Consider the following 13,874-nt stretch of genomic DNA (forward strand, 5'->3'; position numbering starts at 1 on the left):
AGTCTGAAAATCTGAGATGGCTTTCTGATTCCTGGGCTGTTGAGGTCATGTATGCAGCTCGTTGTAGAAAAGCCACAGGACTGAGAGACCTGCATTCAGGTCTGGTTCTAACTAGCAGTTTGGCTGTGGGCAAGTCACTGACGGGTGCAGGCCCCAGTTTTCCTCCTGTCTGACAGGAGGATGACCTGCAGGATCTCTGCAACCTTTTCATCATGTAGAAATGTCACTGTCCCTAAATCTGGGATTTGGCGGTGTTTTTTTTTTTTTTAATAGAATTATGTGCTAGCGCTGACGGCCCACTCACCTGATGTGGAACACCTGCATGACGTAAGCCTCAAGCTCCCGCTCAGTGACGTGGCTGTGAAGACCTTGCAGAACGTGACCCGGCAGTGGAATCGGGCCACGGCAACCGCGCTGGACCACTACAGGTCAGCACAGCCCATCTCTCACTGCTGCTCCAAGTCAAGGAACGTTCACAGCAGGAGCTCATTGTCATACGGCTCTGTTTTATTTGTTTTTAAACCTTTATAGTGAGCTTCAGGGAATCGGACTAAATGAACAGTTTCTTCATTACTGTGAAAAGTGGGCCCGACTCTTGCAGAAGGTGGAGGAGACGCTGACGTCGGGTGTTGCTGACGGCCTCCCAGCGCTCCTGGAGCAGCAGAAGGCCTGTGAGGTGGGCAGGCCGTGCCCACGGACCCCTCGCCCTGGAGCGGGCGTCAGGGAAAGATGGATTTAAACAAAACACAAGTTTTATTGTTGCTCGATCCCGTGTCAGATTCTCACATATTGCATGATTTTCAGCGTGTTGTTTTATTATGCTATTTTATTAAGGACAGAACTAGATTTTCTGTAGTAAGTGGAATCTTCTAGCACAACTTCGCTTCTGCAGAATGCAATACACCACTTTACTGAGAGCACGTTAAAGTACTTCAGTTCATCTTTTCACTTTCACTGAATGATTCTCTAAAATATGGGAGAACCTAAAAAAATATATGTGGAAGAACCTGATATAGTTGACTCATTAAAAATTTTACAGAGGAATTTCCCCACACTCGTGTTCATATACATTTGGAAATATGCTTGGTTATATGCAGACCCTACCTTTCAGAGTAGGCGTGGTTAGTTCACTACAGCTTTCCAGTGTAACTAATTTAATTCTGCATTGTAACATTGTCACCCAATGAATATGAAATCCTTCCAGCCAAAAAGCTGAACAGCCTTGAATAAACTACTGAACTTCTTTATACTTTTGCTTCCTCCTTCAAATGGATTTTATAATGGCACTTTAAGTCCAGTGTTTGAGGAATAAGTGAGATAATCCGTGTCTTACATGGCACCTGGCAAACAGTGAGTGCTCAGTAAACAGGCATTACTCACAGTTATTTTTCTAAGATTATCTTTTTTCTAAGATCTTTTTCTAAGATTATATGTATAGATGCTATTGAGTGATGGTTGAGCATTATTTGCAGGTAGGCTCAAACAGCTTGAAAAACAGTCGTTTTAGATGTTGTCTGTGAGCTTAGAGTTTAATCAGAAGTGTAAGATCCAGATTCATAAAATGAATTCTATAAGCTGATATTTTATATTTTAATTCACACGCAGATGTTAGAAGCTGAAGTTTCTATGAACCAGGCAGTTGCTGATTGCTACATCACCCGGTCCTTACAACTCTTGGACACAACAGAAATAGAGAACAGGTAAGCTGTCTGGGGGGGTGTGCGTGCATGCGTGTGTTTGCGTGTGATGGGGTAATGCAGTCGGGGAAGGCTTCCACCACATGCATCTGGACCATGTCAGTGCCCGGTTGCCGTGTCAGTTGGTCAGCCACCAGGAGGTCAGGTTTTTTTGAGTGAACTAGGACAGGGTCTTGCTCTGTGGCCATGGAAACCGTAGGGGCACTCTCCGCTGTGGTGGGTGAGTGGGTTAGCGGACCAGACCCACTCACCAAATACAGTTAACTAATGTTTTACCCCAGAGCACCCTTCAGTAGCATGTTGTCCTCTGTATTTCAGCCTCGTGCTGTTGTGCTATTTAAGAAATAAGTCTGAAAGTGCTGCTGTTCACAGCAAGTAGCTCTGTCACCGTTGGGAAAGCAAGCATTTCTCCCTGTGCCGTGTACATGGGGTCAGGGGTCACTGGGCAGTGCCAGTCAGGCTGAGCAGAGCCCCTCAGTCCGTCCCAGGGACAGTAACTGAACCTGCTCGCACAACAGGTACACATGGCAGACAGAGCCCGGAGTGCCTGGCCTGTTGAATGCTTCTCCAAATGTCCTGGTAGGGATGGTTTCTCCTCACCGTCACCACCCATGTGCCTCTGTGTCCTTCAGCATAACTAAGAAATATAAAGCCCATCTCCTTGTAGCTCTGAAATAATAAATTCAAGCCAGTTTCAGGGTGATCAACTGGTTTTGATTTGATCAGTTCAGCAAAGCATGACTTTCCCTGTAATAAATAAAAGGCCTTATTTTTTCATGTGGCAGGTGTCACTTATCTGGGAAAGAACTAATTGAGAAGTTGCAGAAAACATGTTTTTTATTGCTGAAATTACATAAAGTAGAACCTTCAAGTAGTAGATAACATTACCAGGTACCCACCTATTCTCCTCTTTCCCACCAATCCCACGTGTGGTTTTCCATTCAGCATTTGGCATAATGGCTGTTAAAACAGCTTCCATTTGTTTAAGGGAATGACCGTCATGCATGCTGACAAAGTACCCGGCTCATGTGCATATATCTGCTGCTAAAAATTTTTTGCCAACCACATGCTGCCCCCACTCCAGCTCCAAGTTCCCCATCATGTTTAAGTTGAATGGTGCTGAGATTTTAAGAAGTTTGTTTTTCATGTAAATCGTGCATATCGATAGCAAATCTGAGTTTCTGTGAGAGCTATTTTTTCTGCATGTTCATGTCTGGATTCTCTGACCATCTGGTTTTCCCAAGACCGGAGTTTATCTCGAAGTTCATGAAGCTGAAGGCCCAGTGGCAGAGTGCCGTCCAGCGCGTTCGGCAGAGGAAGAGCGCGGTCACTGGGCTGGCGAGGCAGTGGCAGTGTTTCACCACCTCCGAGGATTTGCTCCGCTTCCTCACCGCCACCGGCCACCTGCTGTCTGCGGTCAAGAGCCAGGACTGCTACAGTCTCTGCCAAGCCAGAAGCCTGATCCACGAGCTGAAGGTAGTGTGTGCGCAGTAGCGGTGTGAGAGCCGCGGGGTGGTCATTATGTGGAAGAGGTCCACGCACTTCAGGTTTTGTGTCATCTGCGATGTCACGATTCAGGTGTGCTCTCTGCAATGGGAAACCAGTTGACGCAGGTCCCTAGCCTTGCAGGGGCAGAAACCCCACTCATCCCTCCGTCCGGAAGCAGCGAAGCTCTCTACTCTGTGGGAGGAGGGATGGAGAGGACATGAGTGGGCAGGGGGGAAGTTGGGAGTGACAGGCTCCTCCCACCTAAGTTTCTAAGTAATATATTAGTGGGCCAGCAATGTGGTAGTTTACAGTGGGACTCGTGCTTACTTGTGAAGGGCAAATTCTATTAGGCAATGAAGTTTTTGATCAGAAAGTTGCTTGACCAGCACAGGAGTAGAGTAATTGATTGGCAGTTCCCAGGGCAGCTTCCACTGAGCCATAGAACCACTCTGTAGCAGTACAGTAGATGAAACATCCCCCTTCTGAAGTCCTGTGCTTTCCTCATTCATTCATTTATTCAGTCATCAAACATCGAGCACCCACCCTGTGCCCATCACTGTTCTGAGTGCCGGAAGTGTGGGGTGCACAAGGGGGAGCCTCCCACTCTCATGGGGGAACTCAGACAAATTGATTGGTGGGGGCAATCAGACAAATTCAAGAATAAGAAAGTTTCAGGTTGCAATAAGAGATATATACATAAATTGAAACAGAGCCAGTAATGGAAGGGCTGGATGGCTACTGTAGATTGGCATGTGATACTTAAACTGGAACCTGAGTGATGAGAAGGAGCCAATCAGGGAAGGATCTGGGGAAAGAGCCTTTCAGGCAGATGGAACCACTTCCCCAATTCCCCAGAGTGGAAACAAGCTCATCAAAGCACAGGAACAGAAAGAGGGCTCGTGTGACGGGAGGATAGCCAGTGGGGCCACAGCGATAGGAAATGAACTTGAGAGGCAGGCAGGGGGGAGTGTTTGTAGGCGAGGTGTAGAAGCTGGATTAGCCTCGATGTAACAGGAGGCCGTTGAAGAGTTTCAGTTGGAAGAGGGGGCAGCGTGATTCTGTTTGTATTTTTTAGAGCCCCTTTGGTTGTTCTGAGAAGGATAGACTATGGAGGAGCCAAAGGAGAAGCAGGCACCCCAGATATTTCTTGTCTAATGCTGCATAACAGCCACCAGTGATTATTGTCTCTCACAGTTCCGGGGCTTGACGGGGCTCAGCTAGCAGATTCTTGCGTAGGGTCTCAGGCCGTGGCGGTCAGATGACCATGGAGAGTGAAGGTGCACTCTCTCTCAGGTCCAGCACTTAAGCTGGAAAGACTCAGACAGCTGGGAACTGGAGCAGCTGGGGCTCCTGGGCATCATTCCCTGTGGTCCCTCCACGCAGAAGCTCCTGGTACCTGGACTTTTTTTACATGGAAGCTCATGGCTTCAAAGGCACATGTCCCAAAAAAGCGAGATCCAGGGAGAAGCTCTACTGCCTCCCTTCAGCCTGGCCTTGGAGGTCACGTATGTCACTTCTACCATTTTCTGTTCATCACATGCCCACACAAGGTCAAGAGCAGGGGACAGAGGCACTGCCACCTGATAGCCAGTGACAATTCTGGAAGAACATGTGGGGCAGGGAATAACTGCTGTGGCCTTTTTGTGAAAAACACAGTCTGCCAAATGCAGTTAGGCTATTTAAGTAGTCTTGGAGAGTTTTTACGATGGATGAGATAAGGGTAAGACCTGCTCATCGTGGCTCATTTGGTTGGAGTGTCATCCGTAGATTGAAAGGCTGCGAGTTCAATTCCCAGTCAGGGCTTATTTGGCAGGCAACCAATCAGTGTTTCTCTCACATCAATGTTTCTCTCCCCCACCTCTCTCTTTCTCTCTCTTTCTCTCTTTCTCTCTCTGTCTCTCACATTTCTTGAATAAAAGACAGGATTGATCACAGTGAAGACAAAAGAGGATATATTTGTAGGCAGCATGTACAAGATTTGCTTGTGGTTTGGATGTGGCTGAAAATCTAAACTGAGATGGTGGCAGGGGCGGAGGGATCCAGAAACGAATAAAAAGAACTGGTGGGCGGGGCCAACAGTGCTGTGACTGGGGGTCAGGAGGGTGGGGGAAGGTGCGAGAGGGTGGACGGGGTGTAAATGGTAATGGGAAAATACAATAAAAATGAATTAAAAATGAATTAAAAAGATGACTGGGTTTCCGGCTTGAGCATTGTGGTGAATAGTGTGCTATTGAGCAAGTCGGGGAAGACTGGAGGAGGAGCAGGTCTTCTGATAAGTTAAGCTTGAAATGGCTTCAGCAAGTCACTTTTTTTTTTCTTTCTAGAATAAAGAAATTCATTTTGAGAGACAGCAAACCACCTATGCACTCACCTTGGAAGCTGGGGAAAAATTACTGAACACAGCGGACCTGAAAAGTAAAGAGTCCATAGAGAGGAGACTCGGTCAACTTCGGGGCAGCTGGACGGACACCTGGCGCCAGGTTGGGGAGATGACCAAGCACCTCCAGAGCATCGTAGAGGTACGCCCACCCCCCCACCCCCCACCCCCTGTTCACTGTCCCACTCCCGGTGCTCAGGCGCAGCACATACGTAGATTTTTTGTTTGCTCTGTGACAATGGGAATGACTTAGGGATGACATTTTGAGTTTTTCAAAGGACCTTGAGTCCTGCTACAGCTGGGAACCATGTCAGCTACAGCTGAGTCCTGCTACAGCTGGGAACTGTGAATCATGTCAGTTATTTAAGGTAGAATGGTAATAGCATTGAAAAAGCTCAATATTGCCCTGGCTGGTGTAGGTCAGTGGATTGAGCGTGTGCCTGCGAACCAGACAATCACAGTTCGATTCCCAATCAGGGCACATGCCTGGGTTGCAGGCCAGTTCCCAGCAGGGGACACACAAAAGGCAACCATACATTGATGTTTCTCTCCCTCTCTCCTTCCCTTCCCCTCAAAAAATAAACAAATAAAATCTTTAAAAAAAAAAAAAGAAAAAGCTCGATATTAGGTACATAAATACTGGAGCTTCTATTTTATATTTACATGACGGAACTGGAGGCTTACTAATGCGCAGTGGAAGTTCACACACAGAGTTAATGCCCCACACGTGGTCCGCCCTCGGGCCTAGTGCATGAAAATAAACACAGTGAAGCTTCATCTTTCTGTTACCATCAGAAAATGCAGTTTTCATGTAAGTGAATTTCACAGATAATTTATGATGATATCTTTAAGAATTAAAAGGTTCTTTTGAGTCATTTTTAGGGAAATCATCGTGATTTTGTGATGCTAAAATACCAAGTTTTTCTCAAGGACCCTGAGCTGCTCTCCGCCCAGACCCTAGCTGCTGTGCTCTTCGAGGTCTTGTGTGGGTTTTATGGTTTTCCTCTCTATGCAGTAAATGTGGGGCTGTCTGTTCTTACTCTTCATTTCTCTGAGCATACCCACTCCTTGTAGCCCACTCTCCTCCATAAACTAGCGGATGTGTATGTGTGTGTCAAAACCAAATAACCAAGCTTGTCAGAGATGTTTTTCTGAATAAAGAAAAAATATGTCCCGGGTTAGGGCCTGAGCACCTCTCCCAGGCACAAAGTCCCCGAATCTTCTTTGGTGAACAGACTGCGAGATTCGTTAACCAGCAAACGTGCTGAGCACCTGCCATGTCTCATGTCTGTACAGTGTGATGGTTAACGCAGTTGAGGGTTTGGTGGGGGCGACGAGGACTCACAGTTCTGTTTCCCTCCCCGCTTTCTGGGTCATGTTCCAGAGATCTGACCTTTCTGCACACGTGGCCTCCCCTCACGTGAGGTGTCACCGTAGAACTGGGCCAACCCCAGTATGTTTAGGTGTCGTTTGTACTGAGGGTTAAAGTACTGCTTGATTTTATGTTCATCTGCTTTTAGTGACCTCAGGAGTAGAAATTTAACCCTAAGGAATCAATTGTAAACACCCCGAACTTGAAAATGCAGGCCCCTATTTGCTCGTTAATGCAGGGTTCGAGGAAAAAGAGATGCCATGAAAGAATTGCACCAGGGGCAGCGGCAGGGAACCTGCAGCCTTCAGTCGCCTCTTGACTAAACTGCTTCTGACCTCCCATCCTGGCCCGTCAGCTTCCTCTGAGCCTCAGTTTTCACATTTTAAATGTGAAGATAATATTTGCTCTGTCTGTCTCCTAAGGTCATTACTTGTACAATAAGACAGTGAACGTGAAAATGCTTTAGAAACCTGAGAGTGCTTTAAGCAGCAGGTGGCTGTCACACTGCCAAGAGGTGGAGAGCGAGTGCAGCCGGACTGCGAAAGGGCCGCAGAAGCCAGGAAGCCCACCTGCTTCCAGAAGGGGAAGGGGAGAGTGGAGGAGTGGCATCAGAAAAGGGGACGAGAGAGTGGTCAGGGGCTTTTGGTGTAACGATGCTACTGTAGCGCATGCCCAAGACTAAACACTGAAGGTTAGAGAGAGGGGAAGAGAGGGAGAGAAATACCAATGTGCGAGAGAGACACCTATCAGTTGCCTCTTGCACACTCCCAGCCAGGGACCCGGCCCACAACCCAGGCATGTGCCCAGACTGGGAATTGAACTGGCGACCTTTCACAGGCAGTACTCAACCCACTGAGCCACACCAGCCAGGGCTGAAGATGAATTTGAATTCTTATAGTTCTTAAATATGAACGTCTCCAAAAATTAAAATAGAAATGAGACTGTGTAGATCAGGGTTATGGGGAGGAAGGAAGAAATACAGTTGACTCTCACAGGTTTGAACTGCACAAGCCCACCCATTTTCTCAGTAAATATGGACGGCCCTCTGCATCCCTGGGTTTTTACATTCGTGGATTTGTCCAACTGCCGATGAAAAAATTATTTTCACTCTGTGGTTGGGAACCTGTGGATATAGAGGGGTTAACTTAATGGGGGCTTTCAACTCTACTCAGTTGGTGCCACTAACCACCACCCTGCATCATTCAAGGGTCAACTGTATTTTAAAACAGAAGCCAACCAGCTCCACAGTGGAACGAGCCACAGGTAAAGCTGCAAAGAAGTGTCGAACCAGACTGGTGTCCCATCTGTCCTTTTAGACCACAGTTCATCCCAGAAAGGAACCGGGTCTCCAGTTTACAAAAACACATTTAGCAAAGCAATTACCGTATGTTGTCATGTGTAATGCACACTTTTTCACCCAAATATTAGGGAAAAGTTAAGGTGTGCATTACACATGGGCAGTGCCTGAAATACCTTGTATCTGTTCTTGTGTTTTATAATTATGTGTTATATAAAATTTCTTGTGCCATAATATGTTCAAAATAAGTGCTAAAACTTTTATATAATACAAAAAACAAGCATCTAAATATAAATAAATAATAGGATTAAAAAATTAAAAGGTTTTTTTTTTCCCTGAAAGCTTGGGCCAAAAATGCAGGTGCACATTATACCTGGCAAAATACAGTACATGGATTAGATAAGTTATTCTGGTTCTATAACTCATTCTTAAATAGCAAAAGTACTTACCAGTTTTAATGCTGTTTTCAAATAGACCTGGGACCAGTGTGAAAAGAAAATCAAAGAGCTGAAAAGCAGGCTGCACATTTTAAAGGCACAAAGCAAAGAACCTCTTCCAGAAACTCACGAGGATCTCCAAAAAGAGAAAGAGCTCATTAAGGTATCACAGTGTTCGAGAGAATCGCGTAGCTGTTTTCTGAGAAGTTGAAGTGTGTGTTTTCAGCTTCCATGTTGAAACCAAGCATTCATGTGTAGTTGGCAAACATTTTCCCTGTGTTTTATCTAACAAAGCATTCTGGTCTCTAAAGGAATCAGAATCCATATGTTTTGAGACCAATGTATGAAAATGAGAGACTTTTGCAGAAATTCACTTCTTAGGGTCTCAGAGGTTTTCTCCTGGGGTCCTGCTTCTATCATGTTCTCTGTAATAAAAGATGTGGCCTTTGAGATGACATTGAAAGCTGTCCCCTTATCAAATGACTTTGTCTTTGAAATGAGAGTAAAATATGACTAAAGAATTCGTTTTTAAAAGCCAATAGGTTGAGTTTTTTGCTCAATTATAACATTTTTATAAAACGTTCCAAACTGTATTCTGCCTAATTAATATTGCACTAGGCAAAATTTCCACATCTTTTAGGTCTTTGCAGACATGACGAACTTATGGATAGGAACTTGCGTCGGTAAGATTCCCAGGTCAGGAACTTCCTGCGTCGCTTCCCCATTTGCAGGCTGATATTTAAAAGATATCAGAAGCCAATTGAAACACACTTTGTTTTTGTTTGGTTGGTTTTCTTCCATTCCTTTGGTGACTTCAGCAATTGAATTGAAAAATTAGGAAGACATGCGTAGTCTCATACTTGAAGCTATTCAGGAAATTAGTGTCCTCCTCCTGCATCTTTTTTTCTCATTATCAATGTTTCCAACATGCAAAATATTTTTAACCTAACCGTGATATGACGAACTGCCACAAAACCATCACTCGTCTGAAAAGTAAAGCATTGCAAATGCAGGTTTGATGCCTTGTATGAATTCCAGTGCACTTTCCCTCCCCAGCCCACTTCTGTACCATATTTATTTATTTTTAGATTTTATTTTATTTTTTTAAGAGAGAGAGAGAGAGAAAGAAACATTGAAACATCAATATATGGTTGCCTCTCCTGGCCCGCAACCCAGGCATGTGCCCTGAGTGAGAATGGAACTAGTGGCCTTTTGGTTCACAGGCAGGCGCTCAATCCACTGAGCCACACAGCCAGGGCAGTAGTATTACTTTCGTTTTTAAACTTGACATGAACAGTACCATGTACATATATAACACATGCAACCTTTTTCCCTCGTTATGATTTCGAGTCATCAGTGTTGATGGCTGTAACTCATTCATTTTTGTGATGTGTTGTATGCATTACAATACAAAACAATTTATTCCTCTCCAGTCACTCTGGATTGTGAAAAAGAATTTTTACACTTTTGATCATCCGATAGGTATGGATGGCATATCTTTGTAGTTTAATTACTAGTAAGTTGAACTTTTTTTTTAAGGTTTATTGCCCCTTCAGATTTGCTTTCTGTGAATTGCCACTTTATATTCTTCACTCATGTTTTTGTTAGGCTGTTTCTCTTTTTCTTACTGATTCGAAATAGCCATTAATTTATTTCAGATAATGCTTTGTTGATTATAGACATTTCAGATGTCTCCTCCCATCCATGAGCTTCTTTTTGTACTTTCTCTTGGTGTCACTGGCTGAAAAAGAAAGATTGTTTTGTTGTTTTGTTATAGATGAGTTTATCATCATCTTCATTTATGATTTGTTTTGTTTCTTTTGTGAAATCTCCCTACTAAAGTCATAAAGTTTAGACTCTTACATTTTCTTCTGACAGTTTCAAGTTTTGCTCTCTAATTGACATCTTTATTCATTGAAGAATTGATTTTTGTGTACCTTTGGAGTTAAAGATCCAGTTTTTCTATTCATATGGTTAATCAGTTGTCCTGGTGCCTGTTTATTGAATAGTCCAGGGTCAAATGTCATGTTCCCACCTACACATGATTTCTTCTTGGATCTCTGAGCCATCGGGCTGCTCATCTCAGCTTTTCCATCAGGCCTTCGTTTCAGGTGTGATCCGCGCCCATTCCTTATTCTCCCACCTTAGTATGGATGTCCTTGGGTCTTTGATTTTCCAGAACTTTTAGAAGCAGTTTGTCAAACTAGGGAAAGTCCTGATAAGGGTTGCAGTGGAATGGTACTGAATTTGTAGATTAATTTGGGGACAATAACGTCTCTTTGACATTGAGTACTCCTGTTCCTGAATATGGCATGCTGTTCCTTGTAGTTGTATTCAGTAATGCTCATTATATGGTATTGAGAATCCTTTTGTTAGATTTATTCCCTGATGTGTTATTTTGAAGCTATTGAAAATACTGAAGGCCCTGGCTGGCGTAGCTCAGTGGATTGAGTGCGGGCCTTCGAACCAGAGTATTGAGGTTCGATTCCCAGTCAGGGCACATGCCTGGGTTGCAGGCCAGTTCCCAGAAGAAGACGCATGAGAGGCAACCATACATTGATATTTCTCTTCCACTCTTTCTCCTTCCCTTCCCCTCTCTCGAAGAATAAATAAATAAAATATTTTTAAAAAAAAAGGAAATACTGAAAAATTTGCCTTTTTCTTATTATATTTTCTGTTTATCACTGGTGCCTAGAAATGTGACTTTTATGTATTGGTATTATATTCAACCACCTCGCTAAACCCTTTTGTTAGTTTCAATATTTTGTGTATCTATTCCTTCAGATATCTATGTCAACAATCACCATTTGTGGAAAAGGATGCTTTTTGTGTGTCTTCCTTTTAATTATATGTATTTCTTCTGTCCTTTCTACACTGGTCAGCACTTCCAGGACGGCACCGAGTGGGCGCAGCGGTGGCCGGCTCCTTCGTGCTCATCCTGATTTTATAAAAAGAATTATTCCGAAATTTCACCCTTAAGTGTATTTGCTGGCGATGTCTTTATTAGATCAAGAAAGTTCCTACCTGCCTCTGATTTCTGATAAACATGTCATTTTTAATCTCCACGCAACCTTTAAAGGAAATTCAGATCTTATTAAACTTCGTGATGGCAAGTTGTGAGATCATATCAAGTGTAGTTTTTAGAACTCTGAAAATCAATCAGAATTAACACATTTTCATTGTTGTCTACTCTAGGGCTTATTTCTGATATAAATAAATAGTTGTGGTTTTTTTTCAGATACCTATTGACAGGTGTGAGTGCAGACTTTTCAAGTATGAAGAACTTATATAAGCGCAACATAAATGACCCTTCTGTACAGCCAGTGTTCTGGCTGTTTCCTTTAACCTCCCTGTTGTGAAAGTAACTTTTCTTGATTACGTCCGAGAATTCAGAGTTTAAATTTGACAGATAATTCACTTTAAAAAAATTAAGTTCCCAGGTCAGAGGAAATTTTCTGCTAATCAATCTCTGCTATCAGGGAACGATTTACTTTTTCTTTCATTATATTTAACTTTCTTTTTTAAAGTTAACCAAAATAATTCCCTTGGAGCCAAGCTGTTGTTCTGTGATTTCCACAGTAGCAACAGTACACTTAAGTTTTTTCTTTTTAATGGGAAATCACACTTTATACATTTCTGTAACATAGTTTCAGAATTAAAAGTATGTATGTGTGATTGTTGTTTTCTTCTCAATAAAGGTAAAGACTTACATGACTTTAAAGTAGAATTAATTATATAAAAATTTGAACTACCCGAGGAGATGAAAACAGAGGTAGAAAAGTTTCCTTTTGAGAGAAAGGTGCTGGAGAACTGGCCAAGCCCAACTGCAGGCGCTGGCCCGGGGCTGTTTCTCATTCAGCTGGTCCCGCCCCCTTCCGGGCCTCCCCTCCCCCAGAGTCCAATCAAAGGATTAGCCTACAGGTTTGGAAACAACAGCAGTTTGAGTTGAAGTTTTTTTGTTTTTGTTTTTTTTTCCTCCCTTTTCTTGTGTTTAAATGCAGGAACTGGAGAAGTCTTTGGCTAACTGGACTCAGAACTTGAAAGAACTTCACACCATGAAAACCGACTTAACCCAGCACATTCTTGTGGAGGACGTGATGGTTTTGAAGGAGCAAATAGAGCATTTGCACAGACAATGGGAGGACCTCTGCTTAAGAGTAAGTCAGTTAACTGCAGGGCACGGCCGATCTGGACTGTATTGCAATGTCTCTGAGGGCCAGACAAAGTGGAACGGAGCTTAAGTTCACTGAACCTGAGGCCCTTTGCAGTCGGAGCCCTCGCCGGGCGGCTGTTCCTTCAGTAGGCACGACACTGTTTAGCGGATTTGACCCTTTGTTTCTCTAGTACTCAGTGCTGAGACTTGGCACACTGTTAATGAGTCTTTTAAAGACATAATGTTTAAATGTTGGGGGGCATTGCAACTGTGATCAGCTGTGGGGCTGCGCTCTGTCTTGTGCAAATGACAAGCACTAATCTGTATATTAGAATCAGGACTCAGCAGAGGGATCGCTACCGGACGCAGAGCAAAATCTCTGCAGCCTCTCCTCTGGGCCGAGTCACACTGAATGCCCCACGTCAGCCTCCTTTTATCTGAGACCTGTGGGTTCATACGCATCCGATGTTGATTCAAGCAGGGTTTTCAGAACTTTTTAAAAGGGGTGATCTGCTGCACTTGGTATCTCAGCGGCTCTGATCGAGAATTGGATTGTGGTTGGGGTATTCCCCCCAGTGTGTGTGAGTATGATCATGTGTGTGTTTGGGGGGAGGTGATCGGGTGGAGTTAAAAGGTTCAAGTAGATCTTTGTTTTAAGAACATGTAATTCGAAGAAAAATAAATTCCTGTCTCGTTTTTGTGAATTACAAGAAGTATTTTTAAGAGTCGAAATTCAGACACTTTTGAATGCATTTTAATAAAGTAAAAACATTTGTCCTTCCTGATTTTAGTATTTAATGTTCAGAATGTAGCCTACTCTTCAGTGTCTTTTTAGAATTCTTATTCACATTTTATATAAAAGAAAATGTTTAGAAAATGTGAAAAGTATCCTGAAAGGTAAGAAGCCAAGACTGGGGTCCAGATGTTCCTAATTGTTACCATCACGAAGCCTACCAGAATGAGGCCCTGCCATATGCCAGCGTTTTTTAAAGCTAAGATAAACAGATGCCCAGAGGAACAGAAGCACAAAACTCGGTTTTGGGGAGCTAGTTC

General features: G+C 43.6%; 1 protein-coding gene across 6 annotated transcripts in view; it reads left to right on the forward strand.

The window, feature by feature from the left end:
- The window catches only part of SYNE2 (spectrin repeat containing nuclear envelope protein 2), a 287,326-nt gene that overhangs the window by 236,580 nt on the left and 36,872 nt on the right, over positions 1-13,874 (forward strand). For all 6 annotated transcript variants that reach the window (XM_053673375.1, XM_053673368.1, XM_053673369.1 and 3 more), the window contains 7 exons: positions 274-428; positions 532-676; positions 1,606-1,700; positions 2,942-3,173; positions 5,510-5,704; positions 8,706-8,831; positions 12,670-12,825. In XM_053673375.1, coding sequence (XP_053529350.1) covers positions 274-428; positions 532-676; positions 1,606-1,700; positions 2,942-3,173; positions 5,510-5,704; positions 8,706-8,831; positions 12,670-12,825 — 1,104 coding nt within the window. The remainder of the gene's footprint in view (positions 1-273; positions 429-531; positions 677-1,605; positions 1,701-2,941; positions 3,174-5,509; positions 5,705-8,705; positions 8,832-12,669; positions 12,826-13,874) is intronic.

Source organism: Artibeus jamaicensis, unplaced genomic scaffold (assembly GCF_021234435.1).
Source record: "Artibeus jamaicensis isolate MK-2021 breed Jamaican fruit bat unplaced genomic scaffold, CSHL_Jam_final contig_851, whole genome shotgun sequence".
NCBI classification, from domain to species: domain Eukaryota; kingdom Metazoa; phylum Chordata; class Mammalia; order Chiroptera; family Phyllostomidae; genus Artibeus; species Artibeus jamaicensis.